We start from the raw sequence: 27,520 nt of genomic DNA on the forward strand, positions 1-27,520 counted from the left end.
TTCCAGCCAATCACAGGCAGTTCTCCTGTGTGCTCCCTTGCTCTTGACTGAAAAGCAGGTACAGCCCTCAGCTGCCAGGATTGGGGATGCCCGAGACTAAGGTCACAGAGATGTGCGACACTGCCATGAGCAACCTTTACTGCGTGTTTCTGACAGGATGAGGAGTCCACCAACTTCCTCAGACATCACACCTACGCTGAACTCCAAAAACATCTGCCTTTCCCCTCACAAGTCCCCATCGCCCCCATCCATAAATCTCATGGGAAGCTGAAAGCCAGGCGAGCTTGAAGAACCCACTGCCTCTCAGATCCTGTCCCTCACTGTTTTCCTTATATTTGGTTTGGCCTCCACCTTGGCCCTGCCCTCCGCCTTGAGGATACTTGGAGACTGCTTCCCAGGCAACTGCTCCAGGACAGCTAGATGGGAGGTATCCCTTAGGCCCTCCACGCGGGAATTAAGACTTGTTTCCAGATGCGTTTGGCATCTCTTCTACTCTTTCTCTGCACTCTGGGGCGAGTTCATCATTAACCCCCAAGTCCTGCCCAGCTAAAGCATCCTTGGGCCCATAGTCCACAGGGGGCCTCTAAAGAGGGCTCGGTGTGTCATTCACTCCACCTCGTCCGATCTCCTGTGGTTGGAGAAGCCAGGGAACCTGGGGAAGGAGAAGGCTCGTAGCAAGCAGTCCAGGGGTTTAGGTTCCAGAGATGACCATTCCCATCATGCTGAATTCCCACCACTGTTCCCATCCCTCCAAGTCTGGCTCCACCCAAGTTCCTATTCAGTTCCTCACCCCTGCCCCCATTAGACAATACTGACCCAGAGGAGCCCTCTCAGTCAGTGCTAGGGGCCTGGCCAGGCTCCTTCTGGGTGTCTGTGTTTTCCTGAAACCCTCCAGGGAACAGATTCTGGGTCCTCCGGGTTCTCCACTGCTGTCTGGGGCTGGAGGCAGGACTGGAGCCTGATGAGAGAAGCCATCAGCTGGGCAGTGCCGTGACGCCCACTGGCCACCCAGGGTCTGTCCCCTGCACACTCTGATGCCTCACCATCACTTGACCAGGATGGCTTCTCCTCATCAGGAGAGAGTGTCTGCGGGGGGCTGGACCAGGGCCTGGACAGGGAGGAGGCTGAAGCCTCACCCCACAGCTCCTGCTGCTGCTGCTGATGGAGCTAGATCGAAGGAAGAGGAATGAGGGGCTCCCTCCTGCCCCGCAGTGCGAGGCCCAGCCCCTGGGCTACGTGCAAGTTTTGAAACCTCCTCCTCCAGCTCCTGTTGGGTACTCCCTTAGCCCACTCCTCAGTATCCATTTGGTTCAGCTACTTTCTCCCCACATTTCTCTTTTCCATACCCCTCTACTCACCTGGTGCAGGTAGATGGCATGGAGACTCATCTCAGCAGAAGCAAGCTCTGGGAGCTGGGCCAGCTTCTGGCCCCCAGTGGCTCCTGAGGACACACAGCTAGAACAGAGAGTTCAGTAGATCAAAGGCATGCCCCTCCCCCCTGCACCCCACGGGGAGTGCCAGGCTTGATCTCCCCTTCCTAGTCATCCCCAGTGCCCCTGCACCCTCCTCCTGGAGGATCAGCCCCACCAGCCCTGCTCCCCTGCATCTCAGACCCCCACCCCTCACCTCGGGTCCTGGGCAATGTGGGAAATGGAGGCCAGGAGGCTGGCTGTGGCTGCAGCTGGGCAGGGGGCTGTGGGGCTCAGGTCCCGTGGGGACAAGAGGGGGTGCACCAAGAGGTTGGCCAGGAAGGCCTCTGGCTGGTAGCAAGAGAAAAGGGGGTCAGAAGAGAGGACAGAAGGAGAGGGAGGAGGTCTAGGGAAGGCAGGAGAGCAGGCTGGACCAGTGAGCAGATTAATACAAAAGGTGAGGGTGGGGGGAAGTAGAAGAGCAGGCCAGGCTAAGACTCACCAGAGGTGAAGAGGAGGAGTCACTGAGCACCCCGGGGGTGGGGGAGCTGCGAACCGAGGTGGTGCCCCAGGATGCTGCATCTTGTTGTAGCCGGCCCCGAAGGTGCCCCAGGAACTTGGAGCTGTGCCCTGGGGGGCGCCATTGCGGATGCACCAGGGAGAACCTCATCAAGGACAGCTCAGTCTTTCCATCCTCCGCGCACTGAGACAGCGAGGCCTCTGTCTGTCCGGCTGAGAGCCACTGAGAGCAAGGACAGTCCTTCATAGCTGAGTGGGAGCCTTATGGCATAGGCGGAACAGGAAACACCAGCCCCATTTTCCAGGAGAAAGAATGGAGGCCACACGAGGACTTGCTCAAGATCACCCAAAAATACAGCAGCAGAGCAGGACTAGAGTTCAGACCCAGCCCTGGGACACGGAGAGCACTCAGTGTTTTGCCCTTTGCACACTGGACCCTGGGGCTGGCCTGACAGCCTTGGTGGGGAAGCCCACCCTTACTCCAGCCCCATCCACTGACCAGCTGTTTTTCAGCCTGTCGGGTGGTCCTCACTCCCATTTACTGGCGTTAAGATGTGCCGGGAACTCTGTTAGGGTTCTCCACACATCATCTCATGTCATCCTCACAACAGCCCTGCTCACTGGCCACGGTCACTGTCCTCATTTGACAGATGAAGACACTAAGGCGCAGGGAAGTGAAGTGACTAGCTCAAGGTCACAGGTGACAAGCGATGGAGCTGGGGGTGGAACCCAGCTCTGGTTCGAGTGAGGCAAGCAAACCTCTACTTAACCACAACCACACACAGCCAGGGAAGGGCTCTAACCTGAGGGTGGCCGTGACGTTTCACATCCATAAGGGCAAAGGAACAGATGTCACCAACTCCGGCCACATCCACAGTGAAGTGATGAAAAAAGTCAATAATCTCCAGGGCACGAGGGCGAAACCAGAAGAGCAGAAACATCGGGGTGAGGAGAGGGGACAGGAGCTCCTCCAGGACCAAGACCTGGGGCAGCAGTGGTGCGGGAGAGAAGAGGTTGCCACACTCGTGATAGGACAAAGAGGCCCCCAGGGACGCTTGCCAGGGCAGAAAACCTCCAATCCAGTCACTTCTCGGCTCACGGGATAGCCAGCCCCGAGCCAGTTTGGGTCATGCCCTCTCCCAGAGTGACTCCGCAGTCCTCTTCGGGCCCTCACCGCTCGGTACTGCAACAGCCGCGCCATCTGCCGGTAAGCGCTGACCCTGCCGGCAGGGCCGGGCTCCTCCGGAAGGTAATGCATGTGAGCCAAAGCCGCCTGCAGCAGGAGCTGTGGGGAACGACCCTGGCACTGCTCATCCGGAATGAAAGACCTAGAGGGCGGGATCCGGGTGGAGAAGGGTCTTGCGGTTAGGAGGATGCGCGCGCGGATGGGAGGCAGGGCTAGGGGACGCTGGCGGTGGGAGGGGAAGCGATTCGAGGGGACCCAGCCCCAGGTCGGAGGAATGTCCCTCTCCCGTCGCACGCACCTGGCCACGGTGGCGGTGACCCCGAGCACGGTCATGGCGGTGAGCACGTGCTCCACGGCGAGCACGTCCTCGTCGTAGATGGTGAGCACCAGCAGCGCAGCGAAGAGCGCGCTAGCGAAGAAAACGAGCTGGCGGGCCAGCAGCGCGAGCAGGGGCGCCGGAGGCGCGGCGGCGCGCAGGAAGGCGGCGGCGGGGCGGTAGGCGCGGGCCAGGCGCGCGCGCAGCTCGTGCGGCAGCTCATTGAAGTGGCGCAGCTGCAGGCGAGCCAGGCGGGACCAGCGGCGCGCCCCCAGCGCGCCCGGCTTGCGCCGCAGCAGCTCCACGTGGCTGTAGAAGGCGTGCAGCACCTGCCAGGCCAGCACCAGCGGGCTCAGGGCGAGGTTCACGGCGGCCAGCAGCAGCACCGTGCGCCGCCAGTGCGCGGCCAGGGCGCCCCGCTGGTCGCTGCGCTTGTAGGCATCGGGTAGCTCCCAGCCCCCGCGGAAGAGCGAGAAGGGCCCGCGGAAGAGGAGCAGGTCGACGTTGAGCGCCAGGCCGCGGCTGAGGAAGGCCACACTGCCTCCCCAGGGCAGCGCGCCGCGGGCCGGCAGCAGGCCCTTATTGGCCAGCGCCACCAGGTAGTTGGTGTAGCGCAGGATGCGGTGGTGGACGTCCAGCTCGGTCAGCGGCCGCGGCTGCACGCACAGCCCCCCGCTCCTCTGCAGCGCCAGGAGGCGGGACTGCACCTCCGCCCAGGGCACCGAGCTGAGCTCCTCCTGTGGAGAGGGGGCGGGTGAGCGCCAGCGACCTGGATGTCTCTGCACGGTGGTGCCTAAACTCACCGCGACCAAAGCTGCATCTCCCAGCGCCCCCTCCCCCCTTCCTCCCCCAGTGTCCCTCAGGCATGAAAACTGTCTCCTTTCGCTGTCTGCCCTCTCTTGCCCTCCGCTAACTTTGTCACTAACAAGGGGCACTTCCTATTTCCTTTCATCTTCTTCTGAATTGTGTTCCTCATGTCCCTGCCACTGCTGAGGCCGTGAGTCATATGCTTCCCAGCGACACCTCATAAATTAAACTCTCAGGAATTTGATCTCAGCTCAGGGGGAGCAGATTTGCCTGAGCCCCCGGCAGCCCTACATGGAGAAGACACTGAACAGCCACAGGTTAACGGGCACCTCTCTTTCCTGGCCCAAGGGTGCCAGCCAAGGCAGGCCCAGAAGCCTCACCACCTTCTGCCTCAGCATGCTTTGAGACCCCCAGCCCCATCCCACTCCATCACCAGATTGACCTTCCTAAGACACGGGCCATGTCCGCATCCCAGGGGGTGCGGTCAGAGCTCATTTGGATCTCATCTGCAAACCTCATTTGAGCCCAGTTTCACCCAGCTTCCCCAGTCCAGCTTAGTCAAGTCCCTCCAGGCCAGCATCTCCAATCCATCCCGGAGTCTCCCCTTCCCCTGGAAGGAATAGGGGAGGAGGGAAAAGAAGGGAGAAGGAGAAAGAGAAGGGCCAGCAGCCTCCTGGAGGAGGAGTGGTCCAGCTCCTCCCTGTGCTCTGCCTTGTGCTCCCTACTCAAAGGGGCCTTTCTAGACCCTCTCCCCTTTGCTGTGCAGGAGAGCTGTGCAGAGGGCTCTGGACTTCTGAGGAGAGCAAGGGAAGCTGTCTGCAGAAGGTAGCCTTTGAGCTGTGCCTTAAAGACAGAACTTAGGAACAGAGCGAGGAGAGTGAGCAAGACAGGGAGGAAAGGGTAAAGCGTGACCAGGGACAGTGAAGGGGCCCACGCAGCAGCTTACTGCAATGGAGGGCGAGGCCATAAAGTGGGGTGGGATTGCCCACCAGGGCCTGAACACTCAGCTGCAGGCTGCTGGGCCCCTCTCCTCACTGCTGCCCACTGATCATCACTGCTTCCTCACTTCCTATGCTGCATCTGGGCTTGGAATGCCTCCCACTGCCCTTCTCAGCCCAACCCCAATTCCTCCTGCTCTGTAAAGCCGGATGACTGCCCTTCCTCTGAATACCCATTGTTTGTACCACAAGCCTGTGACTGTCAATCATCTTCTACAACCTCTCTCAATCAACTAAGCCCCACTAGGTAAGGACCATGATTGATTGATTGAATGATTGATTGATTGATTGATTTGCTGAGGAAGATTTGCCCTGAGCTAACATCTGTGCCAATCTTCCTCTATTTTGTATGTGAGTCGCTACCACAGCCTGGCTGCTGACAAGTGGTGTAGGTCTGAGCCTGGGAACCGAACCTGGGCCACCAAGTCACAGCACGCCAAACTTAACCACTAGGCCAAGGGGCCAGCCCCAAGGACCGTGTTTTATAAGAGTGGAACTCCACCTCCTAACATTATTCAGGGCCTAAGGTGGGTATCAGTGAGGCCTTCTGCCCTCTTTCCAGTGGGTCCTTCTGTCTGTACAGCCCTCACTCCTCTTCTGTCCTCTGCCCCCTGACATGCACCCTCCACAGACACGCCCACCCAGCTCACCGGGGGGATATGCAGGGCCTCCCTGTAAAACACCTGGATGTCCCAGTAGCTGAAGAGGTTGCAGACTGAGCGCAGCAGCTGGAACAGCCAGAAGGCCACAGCCAGGATCAACAGGAAGACCAGCAGGGGGCTGGAGCGGATCCTGTGTTGGGTGGGACAGACAAAAGAGAGGAAGACAGAGCAGAGAGAAAGTGGGAGCCCAATAGAGAGGGAGGCCAGACTTGGGGAGTGATGGTAAAGTCATAGAGAGGGGGATCCAGCTAGACCAGCGGTTCTCAAAGCATGGGCCCTGGGGGCCCCAAGACCCTTACAAGTGTCTGAAAACTTTTTTCAAATAATACTAAGGTTTTCTGCCGCTCTCACTCTCATTCTCTCACAAGTGTCCAGTGGAGTTTTCCAGAGGCTACATGACGTCACACTGACGGCCAACAGAACGTGTGCTTGGGCACGCTCCTGTTCTAAAGCATTCTCAGCTTCACCCTCTAATAAGGTGAATGGAGAGATGATCTCATCAACAAAAGCTCTCAGGGGTTCTCAATCAATTTCAAGCATATTAAAGGTGTCCTAAGACCAAAACTTTGGAGAACTGCTGATCTAGAACAAGGGACAAGGGGGTGGGGGGCTCTTGTCTGCTCATCTACCCCCATCCCTCCACCGGCTGTCACTCACCGCTGGGCACACTGGGACGAGGGCAGGATGGCATCAGACAAGGTCACTTTGCTGTGGAGCAGCCCAGGTCTTGTCTGGTTATTTGGTTGGTTGGCGAAGAGAACATTGTAATCCACGCAGTGAAGGAGGAATGTGGTGAAGGTAACAATGAAAACGAATTGTCTGGGGGGTAGCAGGGGGTGCAGTGATCAGGCCCGAGGGCTGGCAGGGTCCTGCCCCAGCATCCAGGCCAGCCCGGTGTCCTCCCCACCCCGCCGAGCCCCTGGGCTGTTTGTGGAGGCACTGAGTGGACTAGAAGCAGCAAGCACTACTGAGGAAGCATGAGGAAGAGTCTGGGGTCCGGGACAAGCATCTCACCCCAGCTGGAAGACGTCCTCCAGCAGGATACAGGTGAAGCCATTCCTCTGGTGGTAGCTGTAGATGTGGCAGCGCGTCAAGAAATAAGCCTGAAGCCTGAGGGGCCTTTCCTGAGGACGCCTTCCCTCACTCCTCCAACAAGGCCCCAACCCAGTGCAACCTCAGTCTCCCTGCCGAGAACCGCCCCAGCCCCGAGGGGCCCTCCCATGCCACCGCTGCCAGGCCGAGCACAAAGGATATCTTGGTGAAGAAGCTGTCCAGGTTCTGGATGTGGTGCCAGGATCCTGGGCACAGAGGGGAGGGGGCAGCATTGGGAATTGCTCTCACCTGAGTGATCAGTTCTCCATGCCCTCAACCAGCTGCCAGAGGCCCAGCCTGGAGGAAGCCCTGGAGCCCCCAGGCCCTCCCCAACCCACTCCCTCCACACACAGCCCCACACTTACACACCCACCTCGGAGCCCTTCAGGCACGTGAAGCAGGGGCTGCTGCTCCTCCTCATGGAGGGGTGAATGTTGGGACCCATCAGGGTCACAGTCCTCCAGCCGCTCATAATCCTGCTCAGGGATCAGAGGGCCTATCCGCAGCCCAGGAGGGTCCTGGGGGCATCGGTGTGTGGGAGGGGGCGTCACCGATGCCAAGGGTAGCATGGAGTGGGAACCCCAGGAGGGGGGAGCAGAGCTGGGTATCGTCGCAGGCCATGCCTGTGTTGAGGGGGTGGCTGGGGTGGGGAGGGCACTGTGGCGATGCTGAAAGATCCCTGGGCCCTGCACCGCTGGGCAGGGGGGCCCCAGCACCAGAGGGGGAACTGAGGAATGGGAGCTTCTTGTGTGAGGGGCAGGAGACAGAGAGAAGATGGAGACCCTCCCTCCACGAGGCCCCCGACACAGAGGAGGAGGAAGAGGAGGCAGTGGCGTGGGGAGGAGGGGCACTGATCCAGGCCCCAGGTCTCCCCACTGCCCCCACTGCCCCTTGCTCCCCCGCCAGCCCATTCGCCTCACCATCAGGCCGGTGGCTTCTCCTGAAAGCTTGGAAGGATGGGAGCTGCTGCTGTTTCCACAGAGGTCTGGGTTGCTGAGCAGGGACTTCAACAAAGATGGTGACAACAACAGCACAGTGACTCAGTGGGGGCAGGTCTCAGGCATCCCAGCTCACAGTCACCTGTCTGACCAGACCACTCACACCCCTTCTAGGGCAACCTTCGGCCAAACCTCTCAGGGCCCCGCCTCCGTGCCTGGGAGCGGTGACAGCTGGAGAGGCAGGAGCTAAAGAGAAGCAGACCAGAGGAGACATCTATTGTCCCATCTTCAGACCTCCAGCGGATTTAAAGGGGAGGCCAGAGAGGAGCAGCCAAAATAACAAAAGCAAAAAGAAAATCCTATCAAATGATTATAGGATTATGGGGCTAAGATGTTAAATCTGATTTCTTAAAATCTTGTCTCCCCTCCCTACACACACACACACACACACACACACACACACACACACGCAGTGATCAACAGAGAAATGCTTTAAAACCAAAAATAAAAAGAAAGAAAAGACTGCATGTTTTGTTTGCCTGACGGTACTAAGGAAGGGAGGAGCGGAGATGGCCTGACTTTGCAGCCAGGTTGGGGGAAACTGAGGAGAGGAAGGAAGTGAAGAAAGGGGAGGCAGCTATCTTGGATGTGAGAAGCGGTTTTTAGTGCTTACGGTAGAAAAGTGAGGTTCCTTGGAAGTTCCATTCTTTACTTATCTTCTTGAACCCCGAAACCTTCTCCCCCAAGTCCGGATCCAGTTTCTGAGGCCCCCTGAGAAGCATCAGGGCTGACCTAGCAGAGGGCTGAGGGTCCAGAATTTGGAAGGAGAATTTGGGTACCAGGGATGAGCTGAGTTGCTTGTTGCCACCTCAATGACGAATAGAAGGAGGAAGCCCAGGCAGCTGGTTTGGTGGCTTGTCCAACGCCATTCTTGAGGCCCTGAGTCACCAGGTTTCCTAATGAAGCCCATTCCTGAGGAGCTGACTCAGCCACCCAGGTGTCAGGGGCCCCAGGGCTTAAGTCCAAGGGCTGCCGTAGGGGCCAGTCTCTATGAAATGGAGAGAGGTGCAGAGTGCTTCCCAGATTTTCATTGGAGGAATGTGGAGGCAATCATGGAATTGTCCATAAAGTTTGAGTCTAGACAGGGCTGTTTTCCTCCTTCTGTGCCTCCTTCCCGGGAGGGGAATTGTCATAGTAGCTCACAACTTGCATAGTTTTATCCCTGAGCAGGAGGCAGAGCTAAAACAAGATTCACCCCTTCTAGAAGTAGCATTCTAGTGCCCAAAATGAAATCCCACATTGCAGAAGGGCTAGGAAATTCCCATGATCTCTCTGAGACATCTGTCAAGATGGGTTATGTGGGGTTTCACCTGTTCGCTCCCCAACTTCACTCACCCGGATATTCCACCATACTCGTATTAGCACCTCTCCCATACACCCTCCCCATACACCCAGCCCGACCTCAAACTAATCCTGGCACATTTTCCTACCCAGTTCCGCCCCAGATTGATTGACAGCCTCCCTACTACCACCCCCAATTGAAGTCAACTTATTATTAAGGGCACTTTTCCCTGCCAGGCATTTGGAGGGGAAACGGGGACTGATGAACGAGACAGAGCCACTACCCAAAAAGAATTCACAGCCCAGTAGGGGAGGCAGCTATGTAAACAATTACGCAGAAGAAATAAATAAGCGCTAAGCAGAGGTGCAAGAGCTGTGCGGTGGGAGCCTTAAGCAAGTCAGCCTGACCGCGGAGAGGAAGGTATCTGGGAGAGACGGATCTGAGGTCGCGCCTTGACAAGCTACAGGACCTCCGTACCAGTGGTTCTCAATCGTTGAGTAGGGGGAGCTTATCAGAATCACCAGGGGAGTTTTTTCCCAAATACACCTGGCTGCCGTCCCCGGAGCTCTGACCCGCCTGCGAGAGCGGAGTGGGTGACAAGGCAAGCGCACGTGTTTTGAAAAAACTCCTCAGCCAATTTTTCTCCCTTCGTCCCGCAGAATCAGCGCTCTACACTCCCTAGAGACCCCGGAACATTTAGAGTCCGCCAGGAGCACCCACAGGAGAGTGATCCCGAGGTCAGCGGCTGACGCGTTGCTATGGATACCCCGGGGTTGAGGACGGACTATGCATCCCCTCGAAACACCTCCCCACAGTGGACCCGAACTGCTGGCGGAAGGCAGTGCCCCATCCTGCTCCGCCCCGCCCAGAGCTGGGGGGCGGGCGGGCACGCGGTTTTCTCCAATCACAGTTCCGGAAGGAGGAGGGTTGACAAGGTTTTCTCCAATCGCAGCATGGAACGAGATTGCCTCTTTCCGCCAATTATCGCCGAGGCGCGAGGGGGTTGCCGGGATGGGGGCCGGAGCCAACATGGAGCCCTCAGTGGGATGAGGGTGAAACTGCCGTTGCTGGCGGTTCCTGTTCTCTCGCCCCATCATGTTGGTGCACTTATTTCGGGTTGGGATTCGGGGCGGCCCTGTCCCAGGCAGGCCGCTACTACCCTTCTGCTTCCAGACATTCTCGGCCGTCAGGTAAAAAGGGACGAATGTACGGGGGAGCGCGAGCCATTGACCGGTCGGCAGGGCGTGGGACCCGTCGGGAGATGTAGTCCGGGGCTCGCGCGAGGCCTGCTGGGAGTTGTAGGCCCGCACGCCTCGGGATGGAATGTCACTCCCTGGGGGACTGGCCTCAATTATTTATAGTGACGACCCAGGTGCCATCCGGAGGCTCAGCGCGTCCGTATCTGCGTGTGGGCTGAACAGAGGGGACGCTCTGGGTCGGTGACCACGCCCAGTTTCTACTCCCCACCAGGGGGCGCCATGCTGCAAAGGTGTGGAGCCTTTGTTCGCCGTTCAAGGCGCCCGACCTCCTTGGAATTGGTCTGGCGATTTGGACAAAAATTATTCGTGTCCAGAGACATTTATTGTTGGTGGTGCTCCCAACATTCAGAGTGAGCTGAACAAAAGTGGTTCCTAGATCTGGATACTTTCAGCAGAGATAGTCAATCTAGTAACGCTACATGTGTGTTCTTGTGTGTTCGCTCTACACACGTTGGTCCAAAGAGAGAGAGACAGATGGGAAACGAACAAGGACCCTGAAACTGCGACTCCAATGTGAATGCTTTCTGAGAAACGACTGATTCCCTTCTCCTCCTGGAGTGAATAACCTGAGGGCCAGGCAGGCAGCAGATTCGCAGGGGCGGGTAGGTGTGGACGTGTGTCTCTGGAAAGCCGGTATGATGGATGGAGGGCAAGAGTTGGGCCGAGCTGGAACTGGAAGTCCCGGTGCTGGGAGTTCATCCGCCGGTTCTTGGCAGTGACCAACCCCTGCCTAGAGGCTTAGTTTGCATAAGATGAGAGAAGCTGGAAAGTGGCCATGGTAAATTATTAAACGATTTAAAAACAGTCCTTCGGAAAAGAGTGAGGGTGTTGATATTATTTAAACCAGAGAGAAACCCAAGGAAAGACACAAAATGATATTCAAGTATTTGTGTGGTCATTAGTGCAGTGTTTTTCAAACGTGCAAGTCAACACAATAGATCATAAAATGAACTTAGTGGTGGCCCGCCTGGTGGCGCAAGCGGTTGAGTGCGCGCGCTCCAAGGCCGGGGGTTCCGAGGTTCGGATCCTGGGTGCGCACTGACGCACTGCTTGTTAAGCCGTGCTGTGGCGCCGTCCCATATAGGGTGGAGGAAGATGGCCACGGATGTTAGTGCCAGGTATGTTAGCTCAGGACCAATCTTCCTCAAGGAAAAAGGGAGGATTGGCAGCAGATGTTATCAGATGTTAGCTCAGGGCTAGTCCTCCTCACAAAAAAAAAATGAACTTAGTGGGTTTAAACCCTTTAATTTAAAAGTGCATGTAGGCGTGGTTTAGCGGTTAAGTGCTCGCACTCAGCTACTGGCGGCCCCAGGTTCGGAACCGGGCACGCACCGACGCACCGCTTCTCCGGCCATGCTGAGGCCACGTCCCACATACAGCAACTAGAAGGACGTGCAACTATGACATACAACTATCTACTGGGGCTTTGGGGAGAAAAAGGAGGAGGATTGGCAATAGATGTTAGCTCAGAGCCGGTCTTCCTCAGCAAAAAGAGGAGGATTAGGATGGATGTTAGCTGAGGGCTGATCTTCCTCACACACACACAAAAAAAAGTGCATGTAATGGAATACATGTTGAAAAAACGAGGGAAGGTATTGTTTTGTGAAGCATTTCAATTTTGTGTGACATATATACCTTCATTGTACTGCATCACAATGTAAAATGTATTTTTTACTCTTGGCCTCAGTGAGTCTAAACCTTTGCAAACACTGCATTAATGAGTCTGGCCAGACTGTTCTGCGTTTCTCATGAGGACGTGCACTCAACAACCAACCATTTGCTGCACATCTGTTATATACCAGAGCTCAGCTAGGTGCTGGGGACACAGTGGTGGATAAGATGGAGCTTCCTGCTCTGAAGGAACCTAGAGTCTAATGGGGAAATTGGACGGTTACATGGGGCAGGAGGAGGGTGAGTTTCTCTGTCTAAAATTTAGGATAGACGTAAAGTACACAGTGGGAAACGACATAAAAACCAGGCAGGTGGAATGGGCTAAGGGGAGGCATAACACAGAGGTGGCAAGAAGCCAGGCCTCCTGGAAGCAAGGGACGGATGAGGTGAGGCCTGCGGTTATGAGGGTCTGGGAATATGAAAGACCATATAGTCAAGGAAAAGCCTCTCTCTCTATTCTTTTGTTAAAAGCCCTTCCCATCAGTAATCTCACTTGGGTCTTGGCATCCCACCATTACTCTCTGCCAGACAACTTCTAACAGACTCCCTGTAGCCAGTCCTGTCCCTCTCCAGCCACTCCCTTCTGCTGTGATCTTTAAAATGCAAATCTGATTGTCACTCCCCAGCCTAAAAACCGTGCATGGTCCTCGTTGCCCCCTAAAGTCCAGGTGTTTTTTAAGGACTGTAATGACTGCCCCCGCCCCCAGGCCTCATGTCCCCTCTCCCTTCCTGTGTGCCAGGCTTCCACTATTCTGTTCCTGACACTGTTCCATTCTTTCTTACCTGCAGGCACTCAAAACATGCTTCCCCTCTGCCTAGAGCTCTCCTGCCTTTATCCCTCCCACCTTCACTTGGCCAGCTCCTTCCCATTGCCCTCAGGTCTCATCAGGAAGGCCTTTCCCAACTCCCTCAGACAGGAAGAACGACTGCTCTGTGTTCTCTAAGTGCCCTGCAGTTGGTTCCCCTCTCTCTGCACTCAGCAAGCTTTGTGGTTAGCTGTTTGTCCCCCCACTAAAGCAGAACCACCATGCAGGTAGTTACTGGGTCTGTCTTGTTCGCCTCCTGTTCCCTGGGCCTCATAGCAGAGCCCTGGCACACAGTAGGCATGCAACCCTGCATTGCCATCTATAGATATGGAAACTGCAGGAAAGAGAAGGTGACCTTGGCCTATCTGAGATGACAAGATATGTTATTTAGGTTTTTATTTCTTTTTCTTCCTTCAGCTGATAGAGAGGGAGTGTGTTGCCCTCTCCCTCCATATGTCATCACATAAGCTCTTGAGGCCTGGGAGGAGCCAGGGTGTGGGGTGCAATAAGCATTGACCCGTGGTCAGAAGACTTGGGTCCGGTCCTGGCCCTGCCACACATAGCCTTAGCACACATGGCAGACTAGAGCGAGCCTGGATTCTGGAATCAGACAGCAGGGTTCCCCTCTTGTCCCAGTTCTGCTGCTTGGGGACAGATTATTTCAGCTCTCTCAGCCCCACTTGATTTTTCATCTATCAAGTCAGAATAACGGCATCTCCCTGTCAGGGAGGCGAGGATCAAATGCTGCAGACTGCTAACTCGGTGAGGTGGGGGCCATGGCTGGGCGCAGGCCAGGAGCTCTCCCTCTCTTACCTCTCTGAGCCGTGTTCACCCAGGACCTCTGCATCCTTGTCTCTTAAAGTGTGCTGGGGACTAGCTGCTGTCTAAAGTGCCTCCAGCTCTGCTGTGATCAGAAAGAGCGCCGACCCAGGGGTGCCTCTGGAGGCCGAGAGGCCCAGCTGTCTGGGAGATGGTGGCACGGGGAGAACACTGTGAAGACGTGATTACAGGCTGTTGTCTCATTCCTCAGCTACTTTCCCTGTGTGTGTCTGTCTCAGAAACAGGTTGCCTAAGAACAGCCCTGAGAAAGGCAGTGCGGGGCCAGATGGAAGAGGAAATGCTGCTCTCCAGAGGGCTCAGCCCAGAGCTCGGCTGGTTCATCGTTCACTTGATGAAAAGTCGGGACCTCAAGCCATCAATGCCATTCTCTCCCTGCAGGTGCCCTGATGGCCACCACAGCTCCTACCTCCTCAGGGCTGTGGCCCAGCTGCGGTCCCAGCTCCGGGCCCGCCTCCCTCGAGCACCCCCAGCTCCCAGCCAAAGCCCCTCTGCCTGGCGCTGGGTTGGGGGCGTCCTCCTGGGCCCCGTGGTGCTGAGTAAGTGCCCCCGCCTCTGCCTTGTGGCACTGTGTGAGGCAGAAGAGGCCCCTCCTGCCTGCTCCAGACCCTATGTCACGGAGTCCCACTTTAACTGGAAGCTCTTCTGGCAGTTTCTGCGCCCCCACCTGCTGGTCCTGGGGGTAGCCATTGTGGTGAGATCTTCCCCCTCGCCCCGCCCCGTCCCCCACACACGCACCAGGGACAGGGAAGGATCCAGCCAGGGGGTTGCAGAAGCCCGAGCCAGAGCTGCATAGGGACAGCTTTCCTGCCCCGCCGAGTCTCAGAGGAGACCTCAGGAAGCAGCAGGGCTGGTTGGCTTAGGGATCAGGGGCCAAGGGCCACCAGGAGAACCTGCACAGGGTGGCTGGGGGTACAGGGTGCAGGGGTCCCCAGGGGCTGGCAGCCTGACTTTAGCTGAGAGGCACTGGAGCAGCCAAAGCATGGATAGCAGCAGGAGAGGAAGGGCCAAGGTTGGGGCCAGGGATGGGGAAGAGTATGGCCCCCCACTAAACGTCTGTTCCCCACCCCCTAGCTGGCACTGGGTGCAGCACTGGTGAATGTGCAGATCCCCCTGCTCCTGGGCCAGCTGGTGGAGATCGTGGCCAAGTACACGAGGGACCACGTGGGCAGCTTCCTGACTGAGTCCCGGAACCTCAGCACAAACCTGCTCATCCTCTATGGCATCCAGGTACAGCAGGAGGGAGGGCCTGGGGGCACCCAGAGGAGCCACCCCAGCGCCGCTGAGTGCCCGGCCTCTCTCAGGGACTGCTGACCTTCGGGTACCTCGTCCTACTGTCCCGCATCGGCGAGCGCATGGCCGTGGACATGCGGAGGGCCCTCTTCAGCAACCTGCTCCGGTACGGCTAGCTTCGGGGTGCAGGGTGTGGGGTGGGTGACTGATGGGCCCCCAGGGGGTCCAGGTCAATGTCTGGGGGGGGCCTCATCCTGAAGTAATGTCTCCCTCTTTTCTCCACCTACTGCCCCTGTGTCCCTCCACCAGACAAGACATTGCTTTCTTTGATGCAAAAAAGACAGGGCAGCTGGTGAGCCGATTGACAACTGACGTGCAGGAATTTAAATCATCCTTCAAACTTGTCATCTCCCAGGTCAGTGCCCCAGGTCCCCCTGTACACACACACACTCCCAGTGTGACACACCAGGCCAGCCCTGCCCCACCTTGCTGTTGGGCTCCGAGCCGAGGCTCACACCGAAGCGAGAAGTCTGCTGTCTGGTGAGGGCATGGGTGAGGGAGCAGGGAAGTTCACAGAAGGGAGGCGCCACGGCAGCATTCAAGGTCAGGACAGGCCGTTTCTCTCCTGTTCTGGAATCCTACCTCCCCGGAAAACCTTCCCAAGGACTCAGACAACAGCCTTCCTGGCTCGGCTTGCCAAGAGCAAAATCAGCCGGGCCTGCCTTGCCCCCAGAACGCCTGGCGCACTGGCAAGGAGAAAGAGCGCCGACTTTTTGCTGGATTCCTGACGTCTGCTCCTCATCAACGTGCTTTGTCGCTGTGGCTGCTGGGTTGTGCAGACAGTGGCCCGTGGCAGTGCCTGAGCAGCAGCCCCGTGCGACTCTCTTGTGTTCAGTTTCTAGAGCAAAAGGAAGCAACCTGGGATTTGTCTAAGGGAAGGATGCCGTGGTCCATAGACATCCTCTCCCAGCCCTTTCTTGCCTGCTGGTCAAAAAAGGGTTACATTCTGTGACTGGTGGACTGCCAGTTGGTCTCCCAGGGGTCAGACCTGTGGCCTTGGCCTTGTGAGTGTAGAGCCGTGGCCAGCCGACCCTTGGTGAAGTCCCCCCGGTCGTCGTGCTGCTGCCAGACAGCTGTCTTTCCCTGCCCCAGGGGCTGCGAAGCTGCACCCAGGTGGCTGGCTGCCTGGTGTCCCTGTCCATGCTGTCCCCGCGCCTCACGATGCTGCTGATGGTGGCCACGCCCGCCCTGATGGGAGTGGGCACCCTCATGGGCTCAGCTCTCCGAAAGTTATCTCGCCAGTGTCAGGAACAGGTACCAGAATTCCCGCCCGTCTTCTGCCCCGCACTCCGCTGTCACTCCTCCCCGTCTCCAGCCTTGCTCCCTGTCTCCCTGTCTCCTTGCAGATCGCCAGGGCAACAGGCATAGCGGATGAGGCCCTGGGCAACGTTCGGACCGTGCGAGCCTTCGCCATGGAGCAGCGGGAGGAGGAGTGAGTCCTGGGTGGGGCTGGAGCACAAAGCAGGGGGGCTCCCCGAACTCACCCCCACCCGCCCTGCACCCCGACCCAGCTACTCCTTCAGGGCTGGGCTTGGCCTCTGTACCCAGACGCTACGGCGCAGAGCTGGAGGGGTCCCGCTGTAAGGCAGAGGAGCTGGGCAGAGGCATCGCCATGTTCCAAGGGCTCTCCAACATCGCCTTCAACTGTGAGTGAGCAAGTCCCCGCCTGGGGGACCTGGGTCGTGGCTGGGGCTGAGCTTGAAGGAGCGAAGGACAGGTCCCAGTGGGGCAGGTGAGGGGCAACCCTCCCCACTGCTTCAGACGTCATCTGTCAAGGGCACCGCGCCTGAGGCTGCTAACACGGGCAGGCCATGGGAAGGTGGGCCTGATGTCACAACTGAGTGTGTGTAGCATGCTGCCAGGCCGCCCAGGAGGAAGCCATGGAGGTGCCCCCCAACACTCATTTCCAAATGAGGAAACAAAGGCAGAGACTGTTCCAGGGACTTCCCGAAATTCCAGTCAGTTGGAGCCCAGCAGGGACTGGAGCTGGGCACTAACACCTGGGCCGGCTCTGTCCTCTGCCCCTAGCTGCTTCCATCCTGACCACCTGTCCCCTTCCCCATGCAGGCATGGTCCTGGGCACCCTGTTTATTGGGGGCTCCCTCGTGGCTGGACAGCAGCTGACGGGGGGAGACCTCATGTCCTTCCTGGTGGCCTCCCAGACAGTGCAGAGGTGAGTGGGGCTGTTCCTATTCCTAAGGAGCCCTGCTGGGTCAAGGGGCAGGGCATGCCGGCCCGCTCTGGGGACTGCTGCATAGCCCCAGGCCTGCCCAGATGCCCCAGTGAAGCACAGGGCTGGGGAGAGGGAGCCCCCTCAATCTCCCAGCAGCCCCCTCCAGCCTAATTCACTGACTCTACACTCTGAAACGCAGTTACCAGGGCTGACGCAGTGGCCTAGTGGTTAAGTTCGCACACTTCGCTTCAGTGGCCCAGGGTTCACGGGTTCGGATCCCAGGTGCGGTACACACTTCTCATCAAGCCGTGCTGTGGTGGTGTCCCATATGCAAAAAAGAGGAAGATTGGCAACGGATGTTAACTCATGGCCAGTCTTCCTCACCAAAAAAAAAAAAGAAATGCAGTTATCATCCTCAGCCTTCCAAACAATTCAGGAGTTTCCTTGACAAGCTTTTTTTTTTTAAACAGTGGTAAATACGCATAACATAAAATTTACCATCTTAGCCATTTTAAACTGTATATTTTAGTAGCATTATGTATACCTACATTGTTGTGCAGCCATCACCACCATCCATCTGCAGAACTTTTTCATCTTGCAAAACAGAAATTCTGTCCCCATTAAACACTAACCCCCCCCCATTTCCCCTCCCCCAGCCCCTGGCAACCACCATTCTGCTTTCTGTCTCTGTGAATTTGACGACTCTGGGTACCTCATATGAGTGGAAGCATACAATATTTGTCCTTTTGTGATTGACTTATTTCACTTAGCATGTCTTCCAGGTTCCTCCATGTCATAGCAGGTGTCAGAATTTCCTTCCTTTTTAAGGCTAAGATTCCCTGTATGTATAGACCATCTTTGACATGCTTTTCAAGAGCTGGCCTACTGTCCTCTGCCTAACTTCCCAGGACAAGAGGCTTCCCCTCTGCCACGCACGCCCCTCCCCATAGCTCCCTGTGTCCACTGCTCTGAACTCTGCCTGTCCCACTGGCCCATCTGCCCGCGAGCAGCCCGGAGCTCTTGGCTGACGGGCCTCCCCTTTCCTGTCTCTTCCAAGCTAAACACTAGCAGTTCCTTCTGCCATCTCTCTTCACTTTGTCCTCCCCCACACACCATGCATATCAAAATACATACAAGATACATGCAGGTTAGGATAAATAATTGAAGAGCGAAGACCTGTGTGACTACCAACCACATGAAGAAAACAGAACATCACATAGACACCCCTCTGTGTCCCTGCCCGCTGCTCCTGAGCGTCCTGGTGTCCTGGCTCTGCTTTGTGGCATGCCTGTGTGTGTCAGCCGTTTCTTACAGACTCCCTCAGCCTCGGCCTTACTGTCCCGTGTAGAACAGAGCTAACCCCGAGACAGGCAGGTAGAAGAGACTCCCTTTCTGCCCCCAAACACAGCATTCCACAGAGACGAAATTCCACCCATTTCTGCAGCCGCACGAGCACCATCCTCAGCTGCATTTCTGCCCAGTGCTTCCTAATCTGGCCCCGTTCAGACCCTCTCTGGTCCTGGGCGGCCTCATCCCTCCTCCAGCCCAGGAACTGTTCCCTGGTGGCCTTGGAACTGAGAAGCTCTGACTGTCATAGAGACAGGACTTGGGAGCTCCCCCTGCTGCCCCTCCCCCAGTGCTGACCCCAGGCCAAGCTTTGGCCTCTAGTCGTAGTTCTGAGGACCCACAGGAATCCCACTGGCTCCCTTTATACAGTCACCTCAAGGCCCTCCATGGGGCATCAGTGGAAAAGCCTCCCTCCCAGCACCCCCCGGGCCTGGCCCTCCTCTCCAAGACTTGCCTTCCCTGGGTCCCCTCCCCTTTATGGCCTAAGTAGACCCTTCCTTTCCTCCCCACTGCACTGCCTGGCCAGTTAGCAGAGCTTTATGACAGACACAGGCAGCCCAGGGCGTTCATCTGTACTGTCCTCTCAGGCCGCTAGACAAGGCTGCTCCCACAGCCACAGCCTGGGCCCAGCCTTGTGGGGGCCCCTCACCACGTGGAGATTCCTCACCACCCACCTTGGAGGAGCTGGGTCTCATTTATTGAAGAAGCTGGCGTGTTTCCTCCTGGGGTCCAGCAGAGGAGCGTGGGAGGGGAGGGAGGCGGCCCTGCCTGGCCTTCAAGCAGCCTTAACCTTCAGACCCCATCCTAGGTGTTCTTTTTGGTGGCCCTGGGGCCCCAGAGGAGATGCAGAGGTGCCCAAAGCACAGTCAGGGCCAGGCTGCCTCATCCACATTGGGGTCTGGGCCCCACTGGGAATGGGCTGCCCCCGCCAGGCCTTGCAGATTGCCAGGGCCTGCCTCTGAGCCGTCTCTGAGAGCAAGGTCATCGCACACCAACGAGTCACATGCACCTAGTTTTCGGTTGCTACGCAGCACCTCTGCCAGGCCCTAATGGCTTCCAGATCTTTGTGGAGAATGCTCTCCCTTCTCATCAACAGATAACTTGCTGTCCTGGCTCTTCCTTGCTCGATGCCTCCCCTACTCCCTTTGGCAAGTGCTGATGGCTCTGAGCCTGCCAGAACCATTTCCTGCAGGCTTCTCCCTCCTACCCCCTCCCACTCCCCCACCCCACCCCTGGAGCTGGAAGAAGTGAGATTGCTGGGGAGTCAGTCTTCCCTCTTCTTCGAGAAGGACCTGCACACACAACCACAGACGTACACACTGTCACAGGCCGGCCGGGCCAGTCAGGGGCTGGTGACTAAGGAGCAGTGACTCACCTTCCTGCCCACAGCCGACAGCCCCGCACGACAGAGGAGGCGACCCGCTGTCTAGACAGATACACACTCGCACCATCACACAGGCAAGCCCACAATAAACTGCCTTCTGGGGATTTTGTTTTAGGGTGCCCCTCCTTCTGTTCTTTCTCTGAGAAGATTCACATCCCTTTTCCACCTTAACTAGTCCTTGCTTCCCCCAGAAGTCGATAGCGCTAGATCTGACCTCCCCTCGCGGCCTCCCAGCCCTGACCTCTGTTGACGGGCGGTGGTACCATCCCCGTGTGGGGAGCTGGCCTCTGCCCTGCAGGCTGCAGGCAGCGTGGAATCCGACCCTTCCTAGCCCTGTGCCTGCTTTCCGCACCTATCTCCTCCCTGGAGCCCCAGTTCGGAGGGAGCCGACAGCTGTCAGCCTCATCCGGCCACAGAGAGGACGCGGCTCCGAAAGGAGAGGCGACTTGCCAGTGGTCCTCCCAGTACTGCTAGATCCCAGGGTTCTTGACCCCAGATTTCAGGAGCATTCTCTGCGTTTGGCTCGAGGTCACCTGTGTCCTTGCTTCACCCAACATGCCCCCAAGCAGCTGAGACCCAGACCTTGACCTCTGGCACCCCCTTCTCCCAGGCTCTTCTTGGGCCCACCCTCTCGACCCTTCTCTCCTCCCCCTCGCAGGTCCATGGCCAACCTCTCTGTCCTGTTTGGTCAGGTGAGTGGTAGCCAGGGGTGGGTCCCGGGGTGTGGACACCGGATCTGGGCTGGAGTCCTGTCACCACTGACGTCACTTGTGTGCTGCGGGCACTAGGTGTCAGGCAGAGGGGACCCCACAAGCCCCTCCCACTGCCTGCCATGTGAGAGTCCAAAGATGCTGCTGTGCTGCCACCCGTTTCCTCGGACCCCACTCCTTCCTCACCGCAGATGAAATCCCCTCCCCAGGTGGTGCGGGGGCTCAGCGCGGGCGCCCGGGTCTTCGAGTACATGACTCTGAGCCCCAGCATCCCGCTGTCCGGGGGCTGCTGCGTGCCCAGGGAGCAGCTGCACGGGTCCATCACATTTCACAACGTCTGCTTCAGGTCAGCGTCAGCAGGCAGGCACGGGGTAGTTCTCTGGGCTAAGGATGGGAGAGGGCCTGGCTGGGACCTGTGGGTGGGTGTCTCTCCCTCGGGGGTACAGTGAGACTTCAGGAGAGACCAGGGCAACAAGGGGCCGGGAACCTGATCTGACTGGGGGGTCTCTTGGCTCTTCCCAGTTACCCCTGCCGCCCCGGTTTCCAGGTGCTCAAAGACTTCACCCTCACTCTGCCCCCTGGCAAGATCGTGGCCCTCGTGGGCCAGTCTGGGGGAGGTAAGAGGAACCTGCCACCCTCCCACCCTGTGACTTTCCTTCCCATGGGGGGCACTCAGAGTGGGGAGGGAGGAGGGGTCCCTGTCTCCTGGCACAATCTCCAGAGACTCCTGCCCCCTCCCTGACTGGCCTGTCTCCCCAATTCCCCAGGAAAGACCACCGTGGCTTCCCTGCTTGAGCGCTTCTACGACCCCACGGAGGGCAGGGTGACGCTGGACGGGTGGGACCTGCGCACGCTGGACCCCTCGTGGCTCCGGGGCCAAGTCATCGGCTTTATCAGCCAGGTGCGGAGAGAAGAGGCCTTCCTCACCCCGCGGGGTCACCCAGGAAGTGTGACTTTAACTTCCACCCAGCCCCTCTCCCCTTCCTCCCTGGGGCCCTGCGTCTCTCTCAGTCCTTGCAGCTCCTTCCCACCCATCATCCCCTGCTCTCGAGGGCACTCTGGCCTCCTTCACTTCTTCCCCAGCATTCGTCGGGGTCTGAGGCCTCCATGTCCCAGGCCACTGAAGCTCTGCCGTCATCTCAGGACGGGACCTCTCTTCCTTGAATAAAGCGGTCCAAGTAGGCAGGGGTGACATGGCCGTTGTAGGATCCCTCAGTTCACTGACAGGCCCGTAGTGTCCAAAAGGTCTAGAGACGCCCACGCAGGGTTGCTGGGGACTGCTGGTGGCCCACCCACCCACTCAGTGAAGCCCCGTGGCCCCACCCTGAAGCCCTCAGCCCCACCACTTTCCCTCTGCCTGAGGCGGCACCTCCCAGTGAAGGTCGTCCCCCACCCCTGGGTGTGGATAAAGAGGGCACCCTTACCCCCGACGAGGGGTAGCCACCACCCACTCCCTCCCCATCTCTCCAGAGAGGAGGGGCTCTGCCAGGCTAGCTGGCCTTGCTCTCCCAGCCACCTTCCCATTCCCGCTCCTGAGGGGCTCCGTGCCCTGCGGGCAGCTCGGCCTCTCCCCGCTTTGATGGACTTCTCTGTCCTCATTCAACCTGTAACTTTGAACTGCCCCGACCTGCCCTCCCGGTCTGGCCAAAATAGCCTCTCGTGACATGCCCCTTGGGGATTTGGGGCAAAGTCAGAATGTTTCCTGTGGACACTCCCACCCCCGCCCCAGGAGCCAGTCCTGTTCGGAACAACGATCATGGAGAACATCCGTTTTGGGAAGCTGGATGCTTCTGATGAAGAGGTTTACGCGGCCGCCCAGGAAGCCAATGCCCACGAGTTCATCACCAGCTTCCCTGAGGGCTACAACACCATAGTTGGTGAGTCCAGGGACAGCATCCTGCTCAGGGCTGCAGGGCCCACAGTATGAGGCTGGGATCCGGGAAGACCAGACCTGAACCGTGGCTGCGGGGGACAGAGATGGTTCTGTGGGGACAGGGGAGTCCAGGCCCATGTGGTTCAGGCACAAGCAGGCTGCAGAGACAGGAATGTGACAGGGAAGGCAATTATAGGACCTGGCTAGGGACACAAGTAGTCCTGATGTTGGGAATCTTCAGAGCTTACCAGGGGCCTCTGCGTCCCAAGACCCAACCAGAAGCAATGGGGTGTTATCTCCTAGTGATTGTTTATCCTTCTGGCGCCTGTTTCATTCCTGTTCTTTTATTCTTTAATGTAAAGATGTTTCCCCGCTTGTTTTCCAGAGGGATTGATTTGGTTAAGTCTCCTGACTTACCCAGGAGAGGGTTCTGGTGGTTCTGGAACATTGAAATCTTGTCACATCACACTAGAATATTCACATTGCAGTTTGCAGCTTTGTGCGTTTATCTCAGAGGTCTTGTTTTCAACCTTTGCGGCCATGTTATCATCCAGAGTCTCTTGGCTCTTTTGCAGAATGTTCTGGCACATCTCAAGGTGCAGGCATATCTGGGGTTTTCAACTCTTCTTGAAACTTAGGCCTCAGTCTAGCTGAGTTGCCTTCCAAGCAGCGCCACCACTGTCGTTAGCTATCCTTCATGTTCTGTTACTGATCCAGCTGCTTTCACCCGCTGCTCAGGTTCCACAGCCCCGAGTGGAGGAGCCGTGCCCACACCTCTCCTGGGCAGCACTTTCCTTGTGCCTCTGACCCCAGCAAGCTCCCAGCCTTCTCTAGGGCTTCAGTGCCCTCACTGCTCTGGGACTCCTGTCACCTTGAGGCTCTTTTTGGCTGACAGCCAAAGGCTGCCACCTTTGCTGTTCTCTGTGGGCATTTCAGATCCCATGTGTGGTCTTCCCAGAATGCCGGGGTGGTGGGCTTTGAATCCCACCATGCTGTCATCAGACTCCAGGAGCCCACATCTGGGTCCTGGGTGTCCCCTCAGCAGCAGAGACCTGGGAGGCCAGGAGAAGGTGGCTGGAGCTGCAGGGCCAGTGCAGGGGTGGGGCCCATCATGGATCTGAGACCCTGTCATGGTGCGGGAGGGGCACTCGGTGACTCCTCCAGGTGCACTGAGCCCTGCCGTGTGCACGACTCCTGTCATCTCGTGTGAGTGTGCATGCATTTGCACAGGGATGTGGGATTGAGATGCTGACGGGCGTCAGCCCTGCCCTCAGAGAGGCAGGCTGAATGGGGGCAGTGCCGGAGAGGACCCTGAGGGGTCAGATGGGAAGTCCCCAGCAGCCCTGCTGCCCCTTTGCAAGGCCACCCCCAAGTGCAGAGCTGAGGGTTGCTTCAGGTCCCTGCCCTGTCCCCTTCCTCCCCAGGTGAGCGGGGCGCAACCCTGTCTGGTGGCCAGAAGCAGCGCCTGGCCATTGCCCGCGCCCTCATCAAGCAGCCCGCGGTGCTGATCCTGGATGAGGCGACCAGCGCGCTGGACTCAGAGTCCGAGCGGGTTGTGCAGGAGGCCCTGGACCACGCCAGCGCTGGCCGCACTGTCCTGGTCATCGCCCACCGGCTCAGCACCGTCCGTGGGGCCCACCGCATCGTCGTCATGGCCCACGGCCATGTCTGCGAGGTCAGCTGGGGTCCGGGGAGCAGGTTGGTGGGTTGGGACAGCTTCAGCCATGGACACAGTGGAATGTGTGGCCCAGCTGAGCTGTGTGAGGGTCTGGCCTGGCCCTGGGGGCGTGGGGCCATATTCTGGAAGCAGCACCCCATGTGGATTCAGGAGTTCCTGCCCTTAGATGAGCCCTGGCCTCTCAGGGCTCCAGGTTCTGCCTCGGTCCCCTGAGGGTAGTAGAACTGCACCATAGCTCCCGGAATCCAAGGGAGGTGTACTCAGAGAAGTGTACGGTGCTGGGGGGACGGGGCTGAGGTGCAGAAGAGGCAGCACCAGGGACCCTGATCAGGGACCAGCCAGGAGCAGCACCCCAGAGGCTGGGTCTGCAGCAGGGCTGGGAGGCTGCGTGGAGCTGGCTCTCAGCCTCCTAGCCACTTGTTCAAGCCAAAGGTGAGGGGGTTTGAGAGGGGCACTGATCCCTGAGTCAGGGTCTCTGGGCTCTGTAAGGGAGACAGGAGGACTCAGATGCTCATCCAAAAGCCAGCTAAGCAGGGAGTTGGCACTTACAAATACAGACGTGCCTGTGGCAATCTGTAACCAACAGTGCTATGGTTTCACTGCCCCCAGAAGGGACATTGGCTTAGGTGATGGTGAGCCCAATGGCTGATTAGAAGCCAGCTCTCCTAGGGCTCTGAACTCGGAGCCAGGTTGGGGTGACCATCTGCCTCTCCTTGCCCTCTCCAGGTGGGGACCCATGAAGAGCTCCTGAAGAAAGGCGGGCTCTACGCAGAGCTCATCCGGAGACAGGCCCTGGATGCCCCGCCTCCTGAGATGCCCCGAGGTCCCAGGAACCGCCACCCCAAGTCCTGAGAGCCGCCCTCTGAGGTCCGGTTGCTGCTGAGCGTTAGCGCCCAGGGCTGGCGCTCGGCTCGGGGAGCTCACAGGGCCTGAGCCCCCGGGAGGGCCAGGTGCTGGGTGTGGGCTGCCGCCACCGCTCCCCTGCTCACAATAAAACCCGCCGAGCACTGGGCTGGGGGGAGGTTGGGACTGCTCCCATCCACTCCCCCTCTGGCTGCCAGGCTGCATGCCTCCTGCCAGAGCCACAGAGTCATTGGGCTGCAGAGGGGAGGAGCCAGAGTTCCCTGGGCCCTGCTCTGTTCTCTGTTTTTGCCCAGACCCTCCCCACCCCTCTCAGAAACCCCGCCGAGTCCCCACTCCACCTGACAGCCTAGTGTCCCCGCAGCTGTGGGGAATTTTACAAATCAGTGTCGGAGGGGTATGGGAATTCAGACTAGGGTCTTCCCCACACCCATGCCAGGACCTCGCTTTCCTAGACTGACCCCCGACACTGCTCCATCCCCACTGCTTCTCTGGGCCCTAGGAGAAGGAGTCCACCCCTTGTGCCAACCCCTCAAACCCATGGTCCCCTTCCTCAGAGCAACTTCCCTTCCTTCTCCCTGCTCCATTAACACAGAGCTTTTGCTCGATTTTGCCCTCCCCCCATCCAAATGGGACAGATGACTAACACACACGCACACCCACCCTTGGGGAGGGTTGGGAGGGGTGGGTGCACTGTGGACGGTCCCACGAGGAGCTCCCAGCCAGTCTGGCCATCTTACCACTGCCCCAGCCCTGCGCACCTCGAGTCTGTCACCCGGTGAGATTGTGCACAGCCCTACTTCTACGGGAGGACACCCAGCTGTACAGAGAAGGAGCTGACACACACCCCAGACTCCAGCCACAGGGCATATGGTGCCAACAGTCACCAAACCACTAGAGAGCCGTTAATGCTTAGCCCCTCAGGCTGACAAAATACACTCAGTCTAAGAAGGAGTGGTTACTGCCAGAGCAGGAGAAGGTGGGACCTGAGCCTCACCTTGAAAGAGGACAGGCCACGTGCCCATGCGGCATGAGTCTGTGGCCCTTAAGCTATGACTGAGGCGGGCCTGGATTCTCTTCAGATTCTAAGGACCTGGGAGCAGCCAGGGTTTCCCACCAGCCCTCCTCATGGACTTTTAGAGCCAGGTGCCTCTCCTGCCCTAGTTCTGCCCATGTCACTTCCCACCGGGAGACCTTCCCCCCACAACAGCCATGTCCAGGCTGAGGACTCCACTGAGCTCTGCTCCCTAGGGTGGGGAAGAGGGTTTGCCTGTGCCGGACCTTCGAGGCCAGCCAAGCATTTTGTATTTATCCTGTGGCACAGAAGAGTGATGCTGTGTTTCAGGGGGGGCGGCAGCTGTGTGCAAGATGAACCTGGAAGAGAGGTGTGAGTGCAGGAGCTAGGGGTGAAAGACCCCGCAGCCAGTTCTGGGTGTGGTTTGGGACCAGATGCTACTTTGGGACAAACCACCTGAAATATCCCAGGCCCATGGCCGCTCTGGTTTGGTGCCCCACTTCTTGACTGATCAGAGGTCACATCCCAGGGCAGCCACAGCCCAGGAAGCCGAGCGCGGGCTGGCTCCGAGTTGCTTTGCCACTAAACACACCCCTAGTGCAACCAAGAGCAGGCCTCAGCTCCCCAGCCAAGTCCACACTGGCCTGCCTGGCCCCACCCTGAAGGGAGAGCCGGCCAAGGCAAGCTCCAGCCCAGCCTCAGGCTGCCCGAGACACCCGGCACCAGATTCTAGGTCTCTCCTTACGTCTTCAGGGTGGCCTCTCTGAATCCTGCCTCCCCCCAAGGAAAGTAGGGAGATCCATGGCGAGCCCTGAGCGGGAAGGCCAGGAGCTGCACACTGGCCTTGGAGCCTTAACCTTGACCCTGACTCCCACAGCTAGTCAACGGGGATCGTAAGCCCGGCTGTGCTTCATCTCGAAAGCTTGTTTTAAGAGTTTAAATGGGATAACCTGTGGTAAAGTACTTATAAGTCACCATGCCACAGCCTCAGAAGGTGGTCACATCTGTGCAATAAACTGTGTCATCCACTCATCCTGCCCAGAATATGTGTTCATTAAGCACTTGCCATGTGCTGCCACACCTGCAATGGGGACGAGGACGTCCCTGTCCGTGAAGCCTCTAGTCTTGCAGGACAGATGGGGATGGGTGGTTGCAGCACCGTGTGATGTTCAGTTGGCAAACTACCTTTCTTCCACCGACGGCCAAGAGCCCAATGGGAACCTGGCGGCCATCCCCACAAAATGCTTTGTGGAAGGAGACAGTAGAAATTGCAGTAAATAAATTAATGGAGATAAATGCGCTTTCTCCCAGGCCTACGGTGCAGCGTCTCCCTGTTCCCAGATA

General features: G+C 58.0%; 2 protein-coding genes across 7 annotated transcripts; one reads left to right on the forward strand and one right to left on the reverse strand.

Annotated features, from left to right (window-relative positions):
- Nucleotides 1-131: 131 nt before the first annotated feature.
- ATG9B (autophagy related 9B) lies at nt 132-10,143 on the reverse strand. Its single transcript, XM_004430617.3, has 15 exons — nt 8,601-10,143; nt 7,363-8,173; nt 7,152-7,195; nt 6,912-6,976; nt 6,555-6,716; nt 5,886-6,027; nt 3,413-4,167; nt 3,103-3,256; nt 2,732-2,911; nt 1,912-2,151; nt 1,627-1,760; nt 1,359-1,455; nt 1,044-1,167; nt 817-958; nt 132-652 (listed from the first exon to the last, which is right to left on the reverse strand). Exons 2-14 carry the CDS (start codon nt 7,910-7,912, stop codon nt 831-833), a joined length of 2,775 nt encoding a protein of 924 aa, XP_004430674.1. The 5' UTR covers nt 7,913-8,173; nt 8,601-10,143; the 3' UTR covers nt 132-652; nt 817-830.
- Nucleotides 10,144-10,276: 133 nt separating this feature from the next.
- Nucleotides 10,277-27,208, forward strand: ABCB8 (ATP binding cassette subfamily B member 8). Of its 6 annotated transcripts, none has more exons than XM_087433026.1 (17): nt 10,282-10,459; nt 14,224-14,536; nt 14,917-15,072; nt 15,147-15,241; nt 15,385-15,490; nt 16,228-16,389; nt 16,482-16,567; nt 16,684-16,781; nt 17,203-17,308; nt 20,045-20,113; nt 20,698-20,731; nt 20,959-21,095; nt 21,272-21,366; nt 21,517-21,650; nt 22,479-22,626; nt 24,047-24,297; nt 25,027-27,208. In XM_087433026.1, exons 1-17 carry the CDS (start codon nt 10,365-10,367, stop codon nt 25,150-25,152), a joined length of 2,211 nt encoding a protein of 736 aa, XP_087289152.1. In that variant the 5' UTR covers nt 10,282-10,364; the 3' UTR covers nt 25,153-27,208. The 6 variants fall into 6 exon arrangements, with proteins under 6 accessions (XP_014643119.1, XP_087289152.1, XP_004430673.1 ...); XM_087433018.1 differs by having other exon boundaries at nt 10,329-10,459; nt 14,064-14,536; XM_087433023.1 differs by having other exon boundaries at nt 10,345-10,459; nt 14,070-14,536.
- Nucleotides 27,209-27,520: the final 312 nt, after the last annotated feature.

The sequence above is a fragment of the Ceratotherium simum genome, chromosome 1, assembly GCF_057802395.1.
Source record: "Ceratotherium simum simum isolate JZ-2026a chromosome 1, ASM5780239v1, whole genome shotgun sequence".
In the NCBI taxonomy this organism is placed as follows: domain Eukaryota; kingdom Metazoa; phylum Chordata; class Mammalia; order Perissodactyla; family Rhinocerotidae; genus Ceratotherium; species Ceratotherium simum.